General features: G+C 38.0%; 1 protein-coding gene across 2 annotated transcripts in view; it reads right to left on the bottom strand.

The window, feature by feature from the left end:
- Window positions 1–1152: 1152 nt before the first annotated feature.
- The window catches only part of PGM1 (phosphoglucomutase 1), a 30558-nt gene continuing 13639 nt past the window's right edge, over window positions 1153–18071 (bottom strand). For both annotated transcript variants that reach the window (XM_058178572.1, XM_058178573.1), the window contains exons 2-11: window positions 13864–14026; window positions 11446–11592; window positions 11173–11298; window positions 9586–9776; window positions 9113–9267; window positions 7803–7918; window positions 6230–6365; window positions 3870–4053; window positions 2721–2855; window positions 1153–1803 (exon numbers count right to left, since the gene is read on the bottom strand). In XM_058178572.1, coding sequence (XP_058034555.1) covers window positions 1714–1803; window positions 2721–2855; window positions 3870–4053; window positions 6230–6365; window positions 7803–7918; window positions 9113–9267; window positions 9586–9776; window positions 11173–11298; window positions 11446–11592; window positions 13864–14026 — 1443 coding nt within the window. In that variant the 3' untranslated portion in view covers window positions 1153–1713. The remainder of the gene's footprint in view (window positions 1804–2720; window positions 2856–3869; window positions 4054–6229; window positions 6366–7802; window positions 7919–9112; window positions 9268–9585; window positions 9777–11172; window positions 11299–11445; window positions 11593–13863; window positions 14027–18071) is intronic.

Consider the following 18071-nt stretch of genomic DNA (forward strand, 5'->3'; position numbering starts at 1 on the left):
CAGGCATTTTTGCTAATGGTTCCCTGAACCACCTGCCATTGTCACTACCGGATCGCTCCGAATTGGGAGCATTTCACTCCTGGTTGAGAGGCAGTGACCGGCCCAAAGTTACCTTGAGACCTTCTGTGACTGAGTATAACTAGATCCTGGGTTTTCCCACTCCTAGTTCAACATCTCCACTACTCGCCACATAAGCTCGTACTTAACTGTCTCATTTGGATGCTGGACAAGGTTCATCTATGCGTGTATTAGAGGCAAGAAATTGCATTGATTCAGCTCAGTTCAGCTATAACTATACCAAGACCACAAGAATACCGAAGATGAGTTTTCAGAAAGCAACTGAGAGTCCAGCTGCCTTTTGAAAAAGCACCTTTGGGCCAGCCATGAGCTGGATGACTGAGAATTTCCATAGACACAAGGGTGCCAGTTATCCCATAAAGTAATACAGCTCCATGTTTACCGATGTTTTCATTCTCTGCCTACTAAGGATAATTTCACAAAGGTTTCTTCTCCTTTGGGCAACTTCATCCACACAATTACTCTGCAAAATTCCCTCCTGAAAAGAGGAAAGGTGGGAGAAGGAGCCAAAGCTGCTTCATGTGCAAGTGTGGAGGAAATGAGAAATTGCATCACTATCCGATGGGAACTATCTGAACAATAAAAGGACAGGAGAAAGTACAAAATAATGGGAGCTGAAGAATAACTATATCTCTATGTATAATCTCATCCAATAAAGCAAAGGCCAAGATTATGAGGTTTCAGGCTGGGACTTGCATGTGAAGATATGTGTGTCTTTCCGTACTTTTGTGTGTGTGTATGAAAGCCAAGCCCATCTTAGGTATGTTATAAATAATAATGTGACAAGCATTAGCAATGTATGAGATGAATATGCAGACTAAAAAAGTAAACATCTCTACCCTGTTTCCCCCAAAATAAGACATCCCCCGATAATAAGCCCAATCGGGCTTTTGAGCGCATGGCCAAGCGCTTATTTCAGGGTTCAAAAAATATATAAGACAGGGTCTTATTTTTGGGGAAATACGGTAGCTTTTTTGCACTACTGGCGGCCAGGGGAGTCATTTTTCATAGCGATCCTGGTTAATGCATCGTATGCGCGCAATCCATAATTTCATTTTTGAAAATTGAACTCACTCAAGTTACACTGCTTTATTTCATTTAATATGATTAATTTTGTATATATTAATGATTAATTTTGTCCAGAAAATGGAATATTTGTACAGGAAATCATAGGTATTCATTTCAGGGGGTTCAATTCACAGTGATTGCAATTTTAGAGGGACAAAACTTAAAAAGTCTGCATGTTGCCCACAAATATATGGATACATACCCACATACATATACACATCTGAATTGTGTGCTGAGGCAGTTTGGATCACACCTGATAAAGTTATATTGTTATTTAGTCCTGCTGTTTTTACACTGTAATCTTTTCCACGATTACTTAAAACAAAAGGCAACATAGACCGGTAATAGATAACACTAAAAAGACAATGTATATCAGCATACACTTAGTGTAAACTTGTAATATCATGTCTACCCTTTTAGCAGATTGTAATGCTTTTGGATACAGTGCTAAGGTGGGGAGAAGGAGAGAATGGAGATAACTGATCACTGGGGGTAAGATTAGCAGATTCCGATGGGGAGCAGCCAGCTACCCAAACCGTTTCTATCCAGATGTCTTCAAGTGTTACATTATGTAATGACGGTAGGTCCTGTGCGGCCAGTCCTCTCATGAAGCTGGGAAAGGCTCAGTGCAATAGAGATGAGAGGAGCCAACATGACCTACCAAAAAGAAAGAAAAATGAAGAGGAACATTGGTCAAGATTTTGGAAACCAATGTCAGTTTCAAGAAGTCAGGAGCCAGGGTGGAATTCAAAACCACTACAAATATGTTAACTATATATAAGAGTCTGACTTACTAATGATCAAATGAATTAATGCCAGATAAGAGTCAATGGACTTTGCCGGGTGGAGTGGGGGGAGCTAGACTTGAGTCTCTGATGGGAGCATAGAGACTCCAAACTGATAATATGTTTAACTCTGCCCTCAGGTTCAGCCTGGTTGTCTCCTACAATCATCTACTTGCTATTCTTCAGAATTCTTCAGACCAAAATAGGATTCTAGAAACCTGCATGGACACAGTTACACTAGGATGTCTGCTGGGCGTGGTCAAAATGGCAGCCATGACTGTAATCAAAGCTTCCTTTTTTTTAATGAGCATCAGACATCATGGCTGTTACCTTGACATTTCTGACCAATCCTGCAGACACCCTGCCAACACTCCTGCATAGCTTTAATTCGGTAAGCAAGTTTCAAATTCTCATACTATGAAACAGGAATCCCGGAAGCATTCAGCATATAGTACGTCTTGGAATCAGAGACAGAAATTTAATATTTCTTTATACCTCACAAAACAAAATGAGTCCTAATTTCTTTGTTTTTCTTACTAGTTTCTCCCTGCTTTCCCACAAGTGCAGGGTCCACTTTCTTCGCAGTATTGATCCATTGGTTGCAACAGGAATGTTTACAAATTAGAATTACAGCATCAGCATGGCCAATCAATCTATGACCCAATAATTTAAGTAACATAGACTCCTGACTCTGATACTAATGACATTTTCAGTGGTTTTACATACACGAAAAAGATTATCTGGGGAAAAAAACTGAAAAGGATGACACAGCTTGGCAATTCAACCTACCTGTGGATCCTCATATATTTTTGGTGCGTCTTTTTCATAGCTGTCAATATACAGTCGCACAGTTGCTCCAGCACTTCCTGTGCCACTAAGTCTGAAAATGATACGAGAACCATCAGCAAAGATGAGCCTCAAACCCTGAAAAGAAAGAAAAAAAGAAAAAAGAATTTCAGGGCTCTTGAAATCTATTCTATAAAAAGACTATTTGACTTTCATTGACTTCTGGCTATTATAAGACAATCTTAAAAATAGCCTGAAAAGAAAAGATGAGCTCCTAATTTTTATTTTGCTATGCAGAGCTGCAAGTGCTTCAAAACATGTAGGAATTAAACATTAATTTATGTTAATTAATTTATTTTATATGTCATTCTTTAAGTATCTTTACACGTTTGATCAAACTAGTTCAGAAAACATAGGATCCTGGCAATGAATAGATATAATTTATCTTGGCCATATCCTTTCAGAATAAGCCACCAAGGCTAGCCAAGCTTTAATTAAAATAAATAATAGAACCACAATCACAACAAAGAAAATGTTCCTGTTTTTGCTAGGAATTTGGTAACATCTCCCTTATATTGAGTTCACCTCCTGCTGTCAATATCAATGTGTTGATGGCAACAATATGGATCTGTCAGCATTTTTTTTTTCCAAGCCCCAGCCTAGTCTATAGACTGCAATCTCCAGGTGAATTTCTGTTCTCACATTGATAGTCCAACTTTGTTATTTTTTTTCAATATCAGCCAGGGCCAACTAGATACTAATAAATAATGAATACTAACAGATTGTGTATTATGATTTGTTTTGCTAAATTACTGCTATCAGTAATGCCATGTATAGAAAGTTATTTACTAGTAATCATTTATTAATTTCTAAACATCAAAATATAATTGTCAGTGCTTCTACTATGATGTAAATAATCATCATCACTATCATCATAATCACCATCCATTTGAATTCTTTAAACAGGTAAGAAATCCAGGAAAAATTTCTTTTCACTTTTACAGCAACTGCGAATAAAAATAACTTAATTTGAATTTTGGTTAATTTTTACTGAAGTATGCATAGGGCTAAAAGTAACATTGTTAAATATATTGCTAAAAGAAGAACATTTTCCCATGATATTAAAGCTTCCAGTTTAAACATTTTGCTAACCTGATTCCTTGAAATGCTTCCATCTACAGGATCACTGTATTCAAAATTATCAGCTTTTTCCACAACAAATGATTTGTCACCAGCTGACAACTTCTTGCCCACAAAGGACCGGTCAAAGAACAGAGTCTCTAGATCTTTCATCATCCGGTTAGCACCATCAGCATCCACCTCTTCATAATCATATCTAGGAATAGTCAGGAATGATCATAAAAACATAGACCGCAACCGGCCATCCAATCCCCTGCTTTGCTTTAGAATTTTGTATGCAATCATTTATTCCTCTTTTTGGGCAGAAAATGGAAGAGCTAGGATGCTGTAGACCAATGTCATAAATCAAGCATTAATTAGCATTATTTAAAATAAATGATAGAATTGTATTCCACTGGCTTTATTTCTCTCAGCAAACTGGTGTTTAGCTGTTATTGTGTTCCAAGTTTGAATAAGATCATTTCATTCAAATTTATTTATTAAATTTAGAGTCACATGTGACTATTTTCTGAAAAAAGATAGCTGAAAATGTTTAGCGTATGCAGACACTCATATACATACACATAATACACGTGTCTATCTGTTTGTATGTGCGTACATTTTAATTAATTAATTAACTAATTAGTATAGCCTCCCATCTCAGTGTAGTGACTCTGGGCAGTGAATAATTCTAAAACAATTAAAGCAGTTCAAAGCAGTAAAAAAAGTCAATATACAGCACACAACAGCTGATACAATTATGAGTACAATTGTTAGTACAGCTAAGAAACAGTGTCCTTGACACATTTGGGACTTCAGGCCTGGGCATTAGCCAAGCTTTTAAGGCCTTGAAAGGCCATATAGTCTCTGAAGGAAGGATGTTCCAAAGGGCAGGGGTTACTGCAGCAAAAGCACGTCTCCTGGTGCCTGCCAGCCGACATTCCTATTGAACTAAATTCCCTGGCCATTCCTATAAGTTTTATTTATAACTCTTACTTTCTGACTCAAAAGACACTGAATTTCTTTAAGCATAAATTTTGTCATGCCAATATGTACAATGTGCAACAATTTGACTGATATGCTTATTTAAATTAATTCATAAATATTAGTTTTATTTTTGCCGTATGTTTTACATCCTAGAATAAAGACTGTAATAAAGAATCTCTATATAAAATGGCAACTTTTGGCATATAATTGTTGGTAAAGCCTTTTCCAAACTGAACTTGACTCCAAGTGAGAAGTATGGGTACTTCTATGTAATTTTCAGTAAGAAGGAACAATAAGACCCATTTTTCTGTTGCCTTCATTCAGGTTTCAGTTTCTCATATTGGCCTCTAGCCCTGGAATTCTTTAGTGGTCTCTTCTTCATATACCATGCAAGACTCTCCCTATTTAGTTCTCTAGGTAAGATGAGATCAGCCAGGCACTGTAACCTGCTGAGATATGCACTATGTTCATAGTCACAAATATAGTCATGGTATGACCAACATTAAGAAGCTAAAGAAATTTAAGAAAGTGAATCCATGGGGAGAGATAAAATCCACATTTAGAGACCTCTTCACCTCTATTACTTTGAAGTGGGAGAGACCCTTGGAACTAATCAATGGAAGTATTAGATATGCTGTGTTTTAAAAAATCTCTCACTCTGCAGATGTGTCCCTGAAATAGCCCAGACAGTACAGCAGCAACAAAGGTGATATTTATGGGAGGGGAATGCTGAATACATAGGCCAAAATCAAACACATCGTGCTTCCTAAACTAGTCACACTGAACGAGCAGAATACATGGTAAATTCTCTCTTCCACAAGCCATGTATCTTCTCCATGTATCTTAGGAGTTACCTAAGACTGCCAACCTTCTACAAAGACAGTGCATAATTTTGTAACATCATCACAGGGTTTAGTAGGTGGAAATTGTAAAGCAGGGGTGGGTCCTGTTATAGTTGACCTGTGGACCTGTGGAAGAAGACCTAAAGACCTGTAGACTTCAACTCCAGAATTCCTGAGTCATCCCAATAATGGAGCAATTAAGAAAATTGTGTTGTTATTACAAAATTTTGCAATGTGAATTTTTTGCTGTTTTTTTTTAATTAAATATCCAATAGTTTTAGATAAAAGTCAGAAATCCACAGCAGATAGAAGAAAAGCAGGTCTACAGTATACAGTATACAGTGGGAACCTGAAACATTCACAAAGATTCTACATCTCTAATTAGGAATCTTACTTTCAAACAGCAAATTCTGCATTCAGTTTACATAATGGAGTTTAAAAACATAATTTTTGATTCCCAAGAATGTGTGTCCTTTAATTATATTATTTCATGGAAGCTGAACTTAAAGGGATTTTATGCATTCTAATTAAACACATCTCAAATCTATGAAATCGATCTTCTACCTTGTGAAAAAATTCCGCCCATATTGTTGCCAGTGATCTTTCAGGATTGATTCCACACTCTGTTTTCGGGTAGCTATAATCGACAACCATGCCAACACTGCCCAGAGCCCATCTTTTTCACGAATATGATCCGATCCTGCAACACAGACAGATAAACAGCATACAAATGGGATCAATCCTTCATCTATGTGAAGAATGATGGAACAGAGCGGGATTGGATAACCTTGCCCCCTCCCACTAGATATGGACCACCTTTAAAGTACTGAATGACATAGGGCCAACTTATCTGTGGGACACCTCTTCCTAAGGGTATGTGCCTGTTTTGTTAGATCTGACATAGTGGATGAAATCCAGGTCCCTTCTGTCAAATGTTGCCATATAACTGGACCTAGGTGTTGTTCCTTTTCCATAGCTGTTCCTTCCCCTAAGAATTGGTAGGACTTTCCCCTCGTGGACTTCTGAGAAGCCATCAAGATCTGTTGTTTCCCACAAGATTCAGGGTGAAATGAGGCTGGAACCCAGAAAGATTATATTTTGATTCCAGAAATTTTCCATACTGACTTTTATGTTTGTATAATGGTTTATGAGCCATCCAGAGTTATGTTCAATAAGATGGGTGGTAATATACTGTACATCTTAGAAATAAACAGATGTTAAGCTTGTCTTTCTCCATATTTGAAACAGAATGTCCCCCACCCCCCCGAAATCCGGACACATAGATAAAAGTAGTAGATGTTACAACAGAAAAAATTCAGACAAACAGAAAATCTCGCTATGTAACGTTTTACTAACAAATATCAGATGTATGATTACAATGTGGGAACTAATATTTTGCAGATTTCATACCTTATTTGCTATTACAAAGAATTCAGATTTCATGGGAACAAATTAGTTCACTTATAATTATTACTCTACAGAAACATATTTAATCTAAATTCTGTTGACCGGGTAAAACAGATTTGGATCCATTATTCTCAGCCCACCACTTTGTCTTACTTCACAGGTAGTGGCTAAATTCATATGTCATGCTAAGCTAAGGCTGAACAACTTATGTTGGCTGGAGGGCCACCACAGGCTTTGAGTGACATGTCAAGGGCTACATTCTCTAAAGCAGTAAGAGTAAGGATCCAATTGGGAAGGGGTAGGGGGACATCAAGGGTAAAAGCAATGCTTGGCAGTGCTTAGCACGTTTATAATGTCTTTTAACATTTTGGAGTTCACCAATCTAGGGATCACAAAAGGGAGTTGGATTTTACCTCCAAGCCATGCTTTTCAAACTTTACAGTAAAATCTGGCTTGCAGTAATAATAGTTTGTTGTACAAGTCAGGTCTAGTTCCAGATAGACTGCAAAAGCACATAATAGGCTTCATAAAAAGCACTGACTGGATTTACCTGTCACCTGGTTGATAAGCCAAAGGAACTGAAGTTGAACTTCTTGCAATGTGTAAATCTAGCCACTATTACATGAATGTGCTCTCTGTTGGTCTTAACAGTCTAGAGGTCTTGTTTGGGAAGAAATATGAGGTACTAATGTTGTAACAAAAATAATTAATAGTAGGAATGTTTACGTACCAGTACCAAAACTCTCCTCTCCACACAGAGAGAGTTTGTTTGCATCCATCAGATTTCCAAAGAACTTCCAACCTGTTGGAGTTTCATATAAAGCAATCTTTGTAGCATTGGCCACCCTTCAAAAGACAGGAATAATAGTACCATTATTGATGAATGACTTACTGTAGAAACACAGGAACTTCTGTTGGGCATCTTATTTAATAAACAAGATCACAAATCCCATTTTAGAAGTCATCCCTTTCATATTTATTGTACTCAGTCATTAGGTAGCCAGCATTAGGCGGAATGTAATCCACATTTTGACTTTTAAAGCACAATGCTGAGGGAAACCATATTTCAAAGAATGCTAACCATTTGTCTGCATTTCAGGAACAGAAGTTACATAAGAAATTGGAGAAGAATTTCAAAAGTAGTTTATTTGTCCAGTTCTGTCGTTAAGAAAAAGGTCATAACTTCACTGGCTGCCCATCCAGGTTCTTGAAGCCAAGATCTGTTCCAATATATTTAGCAATAATACTATTATTTATTTTCTTCCAAATGTACCTAATTTTATTACTAACATTTTTCCTTTTTGGTGGACTCCTCCACCCAAAAAACATAAATTAATAAATTTTTAATGAATTCAGTTCAGGTATGTTAAATTTAGTGATTTAGTGGCACTATAATATTAAAGCTATCTTAAAATAGAAGTCACCTTAAAGAGAAAATTTCACCATCCTAAATCTGAGCATTGAATTAGATTATTCCAACTTGATTTCTTCTGAATATGTTGGAGCTCCCATTGCCCCAAAACAGGACAATGGTTGGCCATTATTTAGAAATGGGAATTGTAATCCAACACATCTTAAACAGCACTGAGCTGGAGAAAGCTAATCTCGATGGTGTAGCTCTTAAATGAAAATTGCATGTATCTTCTGGTCAGCCAAAAGGGACTTTCTGCACACATTTGATTCTGATTCATTGTGGGTGCCCCTGCCTCAACTTTAATTTTCTAAGAATGCCTTTTTTAAACAAGTAATTTTATTAAAGATAGCTAATACTCCTTCCTCTTATTTTCCCCACAACAACAACTCTGTGAGGTGGGTTAGGCTGAGACAGAGTGACTGGCAAAAAGTCACCCAGCCGGCATTCATGTCTAAGATGGGACTAGAACTCCTAGTCTTCTTTTTAGCCTGATGCCTTAAATGCAAGACTGAACTGGCTACAAAATACATGGGAAAAAATAGGACCATCAATGATCCTGTTGCTCAACCCCAGCTTGTAATCAAGCTCAGTAAGAAAGGCTATTCCACTTGTTTTATAAAAATTACCTGTCAATTGCTCCACTTGTAGGCATACTTCGGGCAAATCCTCGAACCCCTGTTTGTTGAAAATAAGGGATACTAAAAATATTTGCAGCGATAACAGCAACCGAGTCTGAAGGATTCACGAAGAACCCATGTTTTCCAAGTATCATGTTGCGATCCTAATGAAGGCATTAAAAAAAAATGGTGGCAGAAATTACCTTGTTGAAAGGTTTCATATTCTAACTGATAATTATGATTTCGCTCATAGCTTGTCACCTATTAAATTTGAATACTTTTCCAACATTCAACACCAAACATGTTTCCCCAAACAACACGGTCAATCTGTCATGTAAAGCTATCGACTGGAATTCAATTTATTCCTATCAAGGTAGTCCCACTACTTAGATATACATGAATTATATATCCAATTCTGCTTCCTGGTATGGTCCATGTTTGCAAAAGGGAAGAACAAACAAATCCAAAAAGCACATACGTACCCCGTCTCCATCAAAGGCCGCCCCAAAATCATACTCTCCTGTCTTCATGGTCTGCACCAGATCGGCAGCGTAAGTTAAATTTGGATCCGGATGGTGGCCACCAAAGTCTTCAAGAGGTACGCAATTCACAGCAGAATTAGCAGCTGCTCCAAGCTCTTCACAGAGAATCTTCTTTACATATGGGCCAACAACTGGTTCAGCAAAAAATAAAAATACACATGAGATTATCATTTTTAAAGAATTTTGGGGAATATTAACGACAACTTCTTTCTCCCATCTCCCCCTGACATCTGAAGGCCTATAAGCATAAATCTATATTAGGTTGTAATGTTCCTCTCTCTAGAGCAGAGGTGTCCTACCTTGGCAACTTTAAGACTTGTGGATTTCTTACTCCTGGAATTACCCAGCCAGACATGTTGAAGCTTCAAAAGTTAATATCCATTAAGTTTTTATCTCTAAGACATTCAAATAGATTTCCCATATCAATAAAAAATATGAAAAAGTGAATGTTTACAAATATTCAATGGGTTATTGTTTACAGTAAAAACAAAGTGTAGCTCTGCTATTACTTTCTATCTATACCAGGGATCACCAATCTTTCGGACCTCAGGGACCACTAAATTCATTATTTTAAATCCCATGGACCACTAATATGATCTGCCTAATGATCGGCTGGGTGGGCGTGGCTAGGTAGTCATGTGAGTGGGTGGGCATGGCCAACTCAAAGTCACTCACATTGAGGGGCACCTCACCAGCCTCTACTCACCCCTCCCCTCCCAACCACTCGCCACCCCGCCCAGGCTCCTTAGGGACCCAACAAGAGAAAGAGTTGGCAAAACAGCTCAGTTCAAATTGGATCTGACCGAGAAGGTGGCTCAGCAGAAAGACCTCACTGAGGACTACGAGCATAGGCTTTCCAAGCAGAGGGAAGACCAGTGGGAGTGCAAGGGCAGGTACAGGCACCTGGAGGCTCAGTGGGCTGAGATGGTCAGCCAGGCCATGATGCAGTCCCATGGAACAAGGCCCTCCGCCTCTTTGCCACCAGCAGCACTTCCTTCCAGCCTTCGCCCAAAGCCCTGCACCAGGAGGCCAAAGCAGACTCCAAGTCAACATTTCTGTCACCCTCTGACCCACACAAAAAAACCCCAGAGGGGGAGACTCTCTGCAGCAACACAAACATTCATTGCATGCATCTGTCCCAGGGGCCAAAGTTTGAGGACCCCTAATTTAGTGCAATATAAAAAATGCAAATAATTTTTCTGTGGACCAGTTGGTGACCGCTGATCTGTACCATCAGGAAGATTTACAAAACCAAAATGAAAATCCTTATACATCAAGAAGAAAGGCATATGATGCCACAAAGGAAATGAACTAACTTTTCCTTGCCCTAGCTCTAAGAAAAGTAAACTTTATCCATAATGGGAGTGTGTGTGTGTTATGTACGTATGTAAAATCGATTTCAATCTACAGGAAAATGTAGATTAGTTTTTTTCCAAGCATATGAAAAGGGAAAGAACTGCAGGATGATCTATGGGTTAGATTGGCAGCCAGTGCTTACAGTTACTGCACTTACATTATCTTACATACCTCCATGCATAGCATCTATCCGAATCTTTAGATGGTTTGGACCTGACAACAGTTCTTTCAGTGCGCTAAAATCAAAAATATTCCTCAACATATTTGCATAAGCTTCTACAGAGTCCACAATTTCAACTGAAAAACAAAAGCAAGAAATTAAATTGAAGAAACTAATCAGATCAAAGCCTCCACTGCTATTGAACAAGCACCTTAATAAATATAAAGAAAAGCTATTGATGTAAGCGGGAACTCTCAATGAGGGAAGAAACAGATTTTACTTGCCTGTAAATGGTTTAAACTTGTTTTCCAAGTCAAACTGCTGCTTTCCAATTGTACCGAGGTCGACATTTAGATCTGGGCATATAGCATACTCTTCAATAGTCTTGCTAATTTGGAAAATTTTATCAGTAATTCCTTCAGGAGCAGGACCTAATAAGAAATAGATTTTAAGAGACAAATAGACTTCTAGAAAAGATGTTAAGTGGAGGACATTTTATTAGAGTTGTATGTAAACTTAACAGAGTTAATATATCATATTCCAAAAACAACTATAATAAAAAAATAAGCTTTAATATTATGATTCAGAGTAATAGGAACAGTGATACACCCACTCCTTAATTAGTGACTACATTGATTAGCAACCATTTGCAAATACAACTGTAATAAATGGTAATAAAAATCATTTTACAACCAATGCAGGCATTTATGATTAAATTTGTGTTCCTGACAATGATGCATGACAGTGTAAGACTAATACCAGAATAGCAGTACAAGAGAAATTTATCTGAATGACTTGGGAGCAATCAGTGATCTTCATAGCCTTTCCCTCTTTCTCTGGCAGTGTTCACTTAATGACCAGTTTAATTAATTTAGAATGTGGTCATTGGAAGGGAACTAGCCTGCTAAACAAGGAGAGGGTGTAATAGTAATAATAGTTTATTAAAGGTTTAATTCCTTTTAGGAGGAATTTGGTGCGAGCAACAACTTCTACGGCAGGTTATAGAGTGGCCTCGTTTGTCTACATTATGCTGAATTTTTCTCTTCTGTATCATTATTACAACACTAGCATGTTTCAGATGTCTATTTAAAAATATATAATCTACTTCAGGGCTATCAAACTTGCAGCCCACAGTCCGGATGCATCACGCCCTGGCCAGGGCCACGCCCGGTTTAGTAAAGGGGGAAAAATAGTGATATGTCACGTGACAATGTCATGACAATGCAAATTTGATACCCCTGATCTACTTCGTTTCTTTCTAAGAAAATAGCAAGTGCCTTGGTAAGCAAGAAGTGATTATGATCTTAGAAACAGACACTATTACAGAATTGTTGAAGTTAATGAACAGTAGCTCTCAGGTCTCAACAGGAATTGGCTCTGAACCATATGCAAAGGCATATGGTTGTACAGTGTGATATAATTGGATGGCAAACCCAGAAATCCTCACTAATATGGTTAATTAAATGACCATAAGTCATTAAGCAAAGACCTTATATGACCATAATTTGTGACTCCCGGCCAGTTTCCAACAAGCAAGTGAAGGTTGTTAGAAGTCACAAGCTAGGGTTGCTACAAGATTTTCCTTTTTAGGCAGTTTGCAAGCAGGTTGGTAGCTAAGAAGTACAGGCAGGTGGGTAAGCACTATGGAGTATAGGCAAGTGTGTGGGTGGATGCTATGGCCAGGTGCGAGTGCAGATGCTATCGCCAGGCAGGAGAGTATACAGGCAGGTGCACAAGCAGGTGAGTTGGTACTATGGTAAGTGCAAGTGCAGACAGGCTAGCAGACACCATGGAGTATAAAATTTCCCTGCCACCCGAGAACTTCTCAGGAGAAAAAGTGACTGGACCAAGAGCAATTTACAGGAGCAACTTGCAACTGCCTGCTGGTTTCCCCACTGATTTTGCTTGATTGGAAGCTGGCAGACAAGGTTGCAAATGGTAATTACATGGCTGCAGGATGAAACTGCAATCATTGTAAATGTGAGCTGCATTTATCAAGTGCCCAGACTACAATCATGTCACCGCAGGGGCGCCACAACAGCCACAACTCTGAGGACCTGTCATAGGTTCCTCCTTGTTCAGGGCAATCGTAGCTTTGAATGGTTGATGAATGAGTGGCTGTAACCCAAAGACTACATATGTACGTGGCCAAGAGTTATAAAGGGTCAGAAACACAAACGACATGGAGGGGGACAGAAAAAGTGGTAACGTTTATAAAAATTGAGAAAAATGAAAAATGAAAGGGAGAAAATGCAACATTTTTCTCCTACAATTTTTTATTTTTTCCCAAGGACTTCCTATTGCTATGCAGGCATAGACAGGAAATCACTGGTTGTGGAAGGAAGAGTATAATTGTACATGCAAACACTGCTTATAACACCTTTTATTAATATATGATATATAGTAAGAGTGATTACAGATAATTTTTAGCAGAAAGTGATAGAAAGTATACATTTCCGTGTATACCTAAAGATACGAGCCTAGGCACTTGTATCTTTAGGCCTTTCTTTCCTTGTCTTTCCTTCAGTTAAATATTTTTCCTCTAGAAACCCAACTGGATTCCTTCAACAGACCCAAATCATAAACATACCATAGTCAGCAGTGCAACATAGAGTAGGTGGGTAATGTCTACACACTCAACGTAAGAGTAGGAGAGAAGTTAACTTGGGAAGAATGGCGATGAGAAGATTAAAATTACTTACCTCCATTTGAAGTATTGAATTTAATGCCAAAATCTCCATTTGGTCCACCAGGGTTATGACTTGCTGTCAAAATTATACCACCAATGGCTTTTATTTTCCTAATAATACAGGACACTGCTGGGGTAGAAAGAATTCCATTCTGTCCAATTACTAACCGGCCAATCTAAAACAAGAACAGAAGAAAAGCAAAACTCACAAAAGGGTGTTAGAAGACACAAAAAGTTGCTTTTTTTTAGATTGCAATATTTACCAATGTTTTCTTCAGCTTTTACAACAGCCAGTGTTTCTTTCACATTTGACACCCTATTAAAAAATTGGGCAGACAAAAGCATTTACATGATTCTTTATCTTAAGTATTTGTTCCATTTACCAAATTATGCACAACAAATTTGCTTCATTTTAAACAACTCTATTGGTTACTATAAAGGTAGTTCCCAGTTTAAGAACAAATTCTGTTCCCAAAATCTGTCCTTAAGTGGAACAGTATTGTTAGATAATATTGTAAACTTGGTATTATGTAATGAACTTGAACCACTGTGTATTTAACTCAAATTCTGCTACAATAGGCTCCATTCTTAACTATGGGTTGTCCTTAAAAGAAGGAACTCTTAACCCAGGGACTCACAGCACCGGCATAATCTCTCATCAGTTTCCAAATCTGTATTATTCTTTAGCTTATTTTTTAATCAATTTCTAAAACTATATGCTCAAAAAAATCTCTGGATATTTAACAGCACCTTCATGTTCTAGTAATCTAAACCAAGAGAATGTTATTCAAATAAATTTGATGATCAAAATATTCTCCGGTCAAGGTTTTCAATAAATGCTTCACTTATAGGTACTTTAAGCTATTAAACCATATTTCTTTTTGTCTTCTTCACACCAAATATGCATACTCCTAAGCTATACTGCATCTGATAAACAAGCTTACAATATAGAATATTAAACTGACTGAAATTATTCTCCAACCTCTTCCCCAAAGCTAAATATGTTACTCTTTAGTTTTGTTATATAACGGTACGTGCAAATGACCTTGAGGGATGGATGAGGCAAAGAGTTGCTGCCTAGGAAATGATCCCTCAAAAGAAGGGGGAGGCCCCCCTTGGTTAATAGTCAGAAAAAGAAATCTAGGGAAGACCTGCCCTAATAGATCAGCCTATTAAAACTGTCACTGGGAGATTTGTACTTTCAGAGTTTTAAGATCTATTAATGTAGCTTTACAATAAAGTAGAATTAGCTTATCTGATCATGTTTCCTGTCTGGTTTGTCTGTGAGCGCCTACAGCAAGCAGCAACATCTCATTTATAAAATAAACTAAGATGCTAATTTACTTTCACGTGTCTGTAAACACACGAATGTGGGTATGGGACCTCAGAAATATGGCAGCTATGTTTCAAGCTAACCAGTAGGAACAGGCACTTGGGATGGGTCCCCATTTGGAACATGTATGCTGCTGGCATGCTTTTAATCCCATTCTCGAATTCTATTCACTTGCTAAAAATGGCACATGGGTCTGAGACTCAATCTACAGCATTCCAAGTGATCAGAGATTCCTCCCAAATGGAATAGATACATTCTAATCACTGCAACGAAATTAATTAAAAAAAATTAAAATTCACCCTTTGAAGCATTTTTTTTAAATCTCTGGTGAGATTTAACATTTAGATGTTTTTATATTTGCAGGTTTCTTCTTCCACCCATCCAATGCACGCACATAGTTATTTTAGTGTTTCTGGTGCTTTCCAATTAGAGTAAAAAGAGAATCATGACACTTTCCCGGCCCTGTGGCGTGTGAGGCATGTGAACTTCGACTCAACTAGCTGTATTCAGGAGGCTTCTGTAAGAGATAGGGTATACTGATAGCCTGCCATGACTCTATATGTTATGACTTTCTCATTTAGGATCAAGTTGGATGGTGAAGGTGGAAATTGGTGTCACTTACAATTTACACTTCAGACATGCACATTTCAATCTTCATTTTCTCCAGCTACCCACTGAAGACATGCGTACGATTTTAAATGTAATACGTTTACAAATGTACAATATTTACAATGCTCTGTGATCCTCATGGATTTTTTATTTGAATTGCAAATTTAAAAAATCCACACTACCCAGATGAAAACATTTTATGTTCACCTGAGAAATTTTTGCAGGATAAGAAATAATGTTCAGGCAAAGCTGAAATGTTTATTTGCTATATCTTCTATAAAGGCAAATAATATTTGAGATTCAGTTCAAAACAGATCTACTGATTAAATGAGATTGATTTTTTTCCCATCTAAAATTATGTGGTACTGTCTGAATTTTTGGCAAATTACTTAACATGGTACGTATCTCATTTTCCCTTTCAGCAGAAGCACTGTTTATTGGAATCCTAAACAGTAGAGATTAGATTCCCAATTGAGTTAGCTGCCTTAAATGCTTTCTTCTTCAGAAGATCTATTACACAGGAAGGAACCGGAACTATAGATCAACATTCTAAATATGGCTTCAGCAGCCCCTGGACCTCGCTATAATTGTAACTTTAATTATAGATTCCCCTGTGTCGGCATGCAAACTAAGGGAATTCTGTCACCTTAAATTTTATTTTAATTAAAGTCAGAAATTAATAAAGGCATATAATTACTTAACTGATTATCAGGGATCTCCATGTATGGTGCCTTGGGCTCTTCATCTTCAAATATCATCCTAAACCATTTTATATTTATTTACAGTATTCCTAGACTGCCAACTCCACATGAGCTTTATGTAGTAGGAAGAATGAAATGATGCAGAGCAGTTGGCTGTATGTGGATCCTCCTAAAGCAGAACTTCCAACTGGTCATTTACTGAATAAGGTGCAAGACTAAAAGTCTTCCCTGTTGAACAGCTTTAGGCTGTCATTTCAAAACATCTGAAATATAGGTGTGTCCATTCATTATTTAGCATTCAGCCTCATTGTTATTCTTTCCATGATTTTTGCATTGGATCGGTAGCCTAGACGGCCACAAAAAGTTATAGTAATTTACCTCTCCCTGAATTAGCAGCCTTGTGATCAGAAGAACCAATTATACTGCCATTAGAAATCTGTTTCATTACTATGACAGTCATATCTAACAGGAAGGAGGACATTCACAATCTGGGTTTCCATATTGTAAGGATGGAAGAACTCACTTATAAAGCACTCTCATCTGTCCAAATTCACTCCAGATGTTAACAATCACTCCTCTATGATGCTGAAAACTCAGACATGAAATATATTTTTTCTGCTATTTGTTTTGAAACCTTTAAATATGTCTTGAATGGCCATAATACTAGAAACTAACTGAAAAAGAAGCAACACTGAGAACTGGACATGGAACCACTGACTGGTTCAAAATTAGGAAAGGAGTCTGGCAAGGCTGTATACTATCGCCCTGGCTATTTAACTTATATGCAGTGGACATCATGAGAAAGAAGGAGCTGGGTGAATCAAAAGTTAGAATTAAGATTGCCAGGAGAAATATCAACAATCTGAGATATGCAGATGATACTACTCTAATGGCAGAAAGTGAAGAGGAACTAAAAAGCCTCTTGATGAGGGTGAAGGAGGAGAGTGCAAAAGTTAGCTTGAAACTCAACATTAAGAAAACTAAGATCATGGCATCCGGCCCTCTCAATTCCTGGCAGATAGAAGGGGAAGAAATGGAGGTAGTAACAGATTTTATTTTCCTGGGCTCCAAGATCACAGCAGATGGGGACTGCAGCCAAGAAATTAAAAGATGCTTGCTCCTGGGGAGGAAAGCTATGGCAAATCTAGACAGCGTACTAAAAAGCAGAGACATCACCCTGCCAACAAAAGTGTGTATAGTCAAGGCTATGGTTTTCCCAGTTGCAATGTATGGCTATAAAAGTTGGACCATAAGAAAGGCTGAGCACCAAAGAATTGAGGCCTTTGAACTCTGGTGCTGGAGAAGACTCCTGAGAGTCCCTTGGACTGCAAGGCGAACAAACCAGTCAGTCCTAGAGGAGATCAACCCTGACTGTTCTTTAGAAGGCCATATCCTGAAGATGAAACTCAAATACTTTGGCCACCCAATGAGAAGGAAGGACTCACTGGAGAAGAGCCTAATGCTGGGAAAGATTGAGGGCAAAAGAAGAAGGGGACGACAGAGAATGAGGTGGCTGGATGGAATCACTGAAGCAGTAGGCCTGAGCTTAAATGGACTCCAGAGGATGGTAGAGGATAG

The sequence above is a fragment of the Ahaetulla prasina genome, chromosome 3 (genome assembly GCF_028640845.1).
Source record: "Ahaetulla prasina isolate Xishuangbanna chromosome 3, ASM2864084v1, whole genome shotgun sequence".
NCBI classification, from domain to species: Eukaryota; Metazoa; Chordata; class Lepidosauria; order Squamata; family Colubridae; genus Ahaetulla; species Ahaetulla prasina.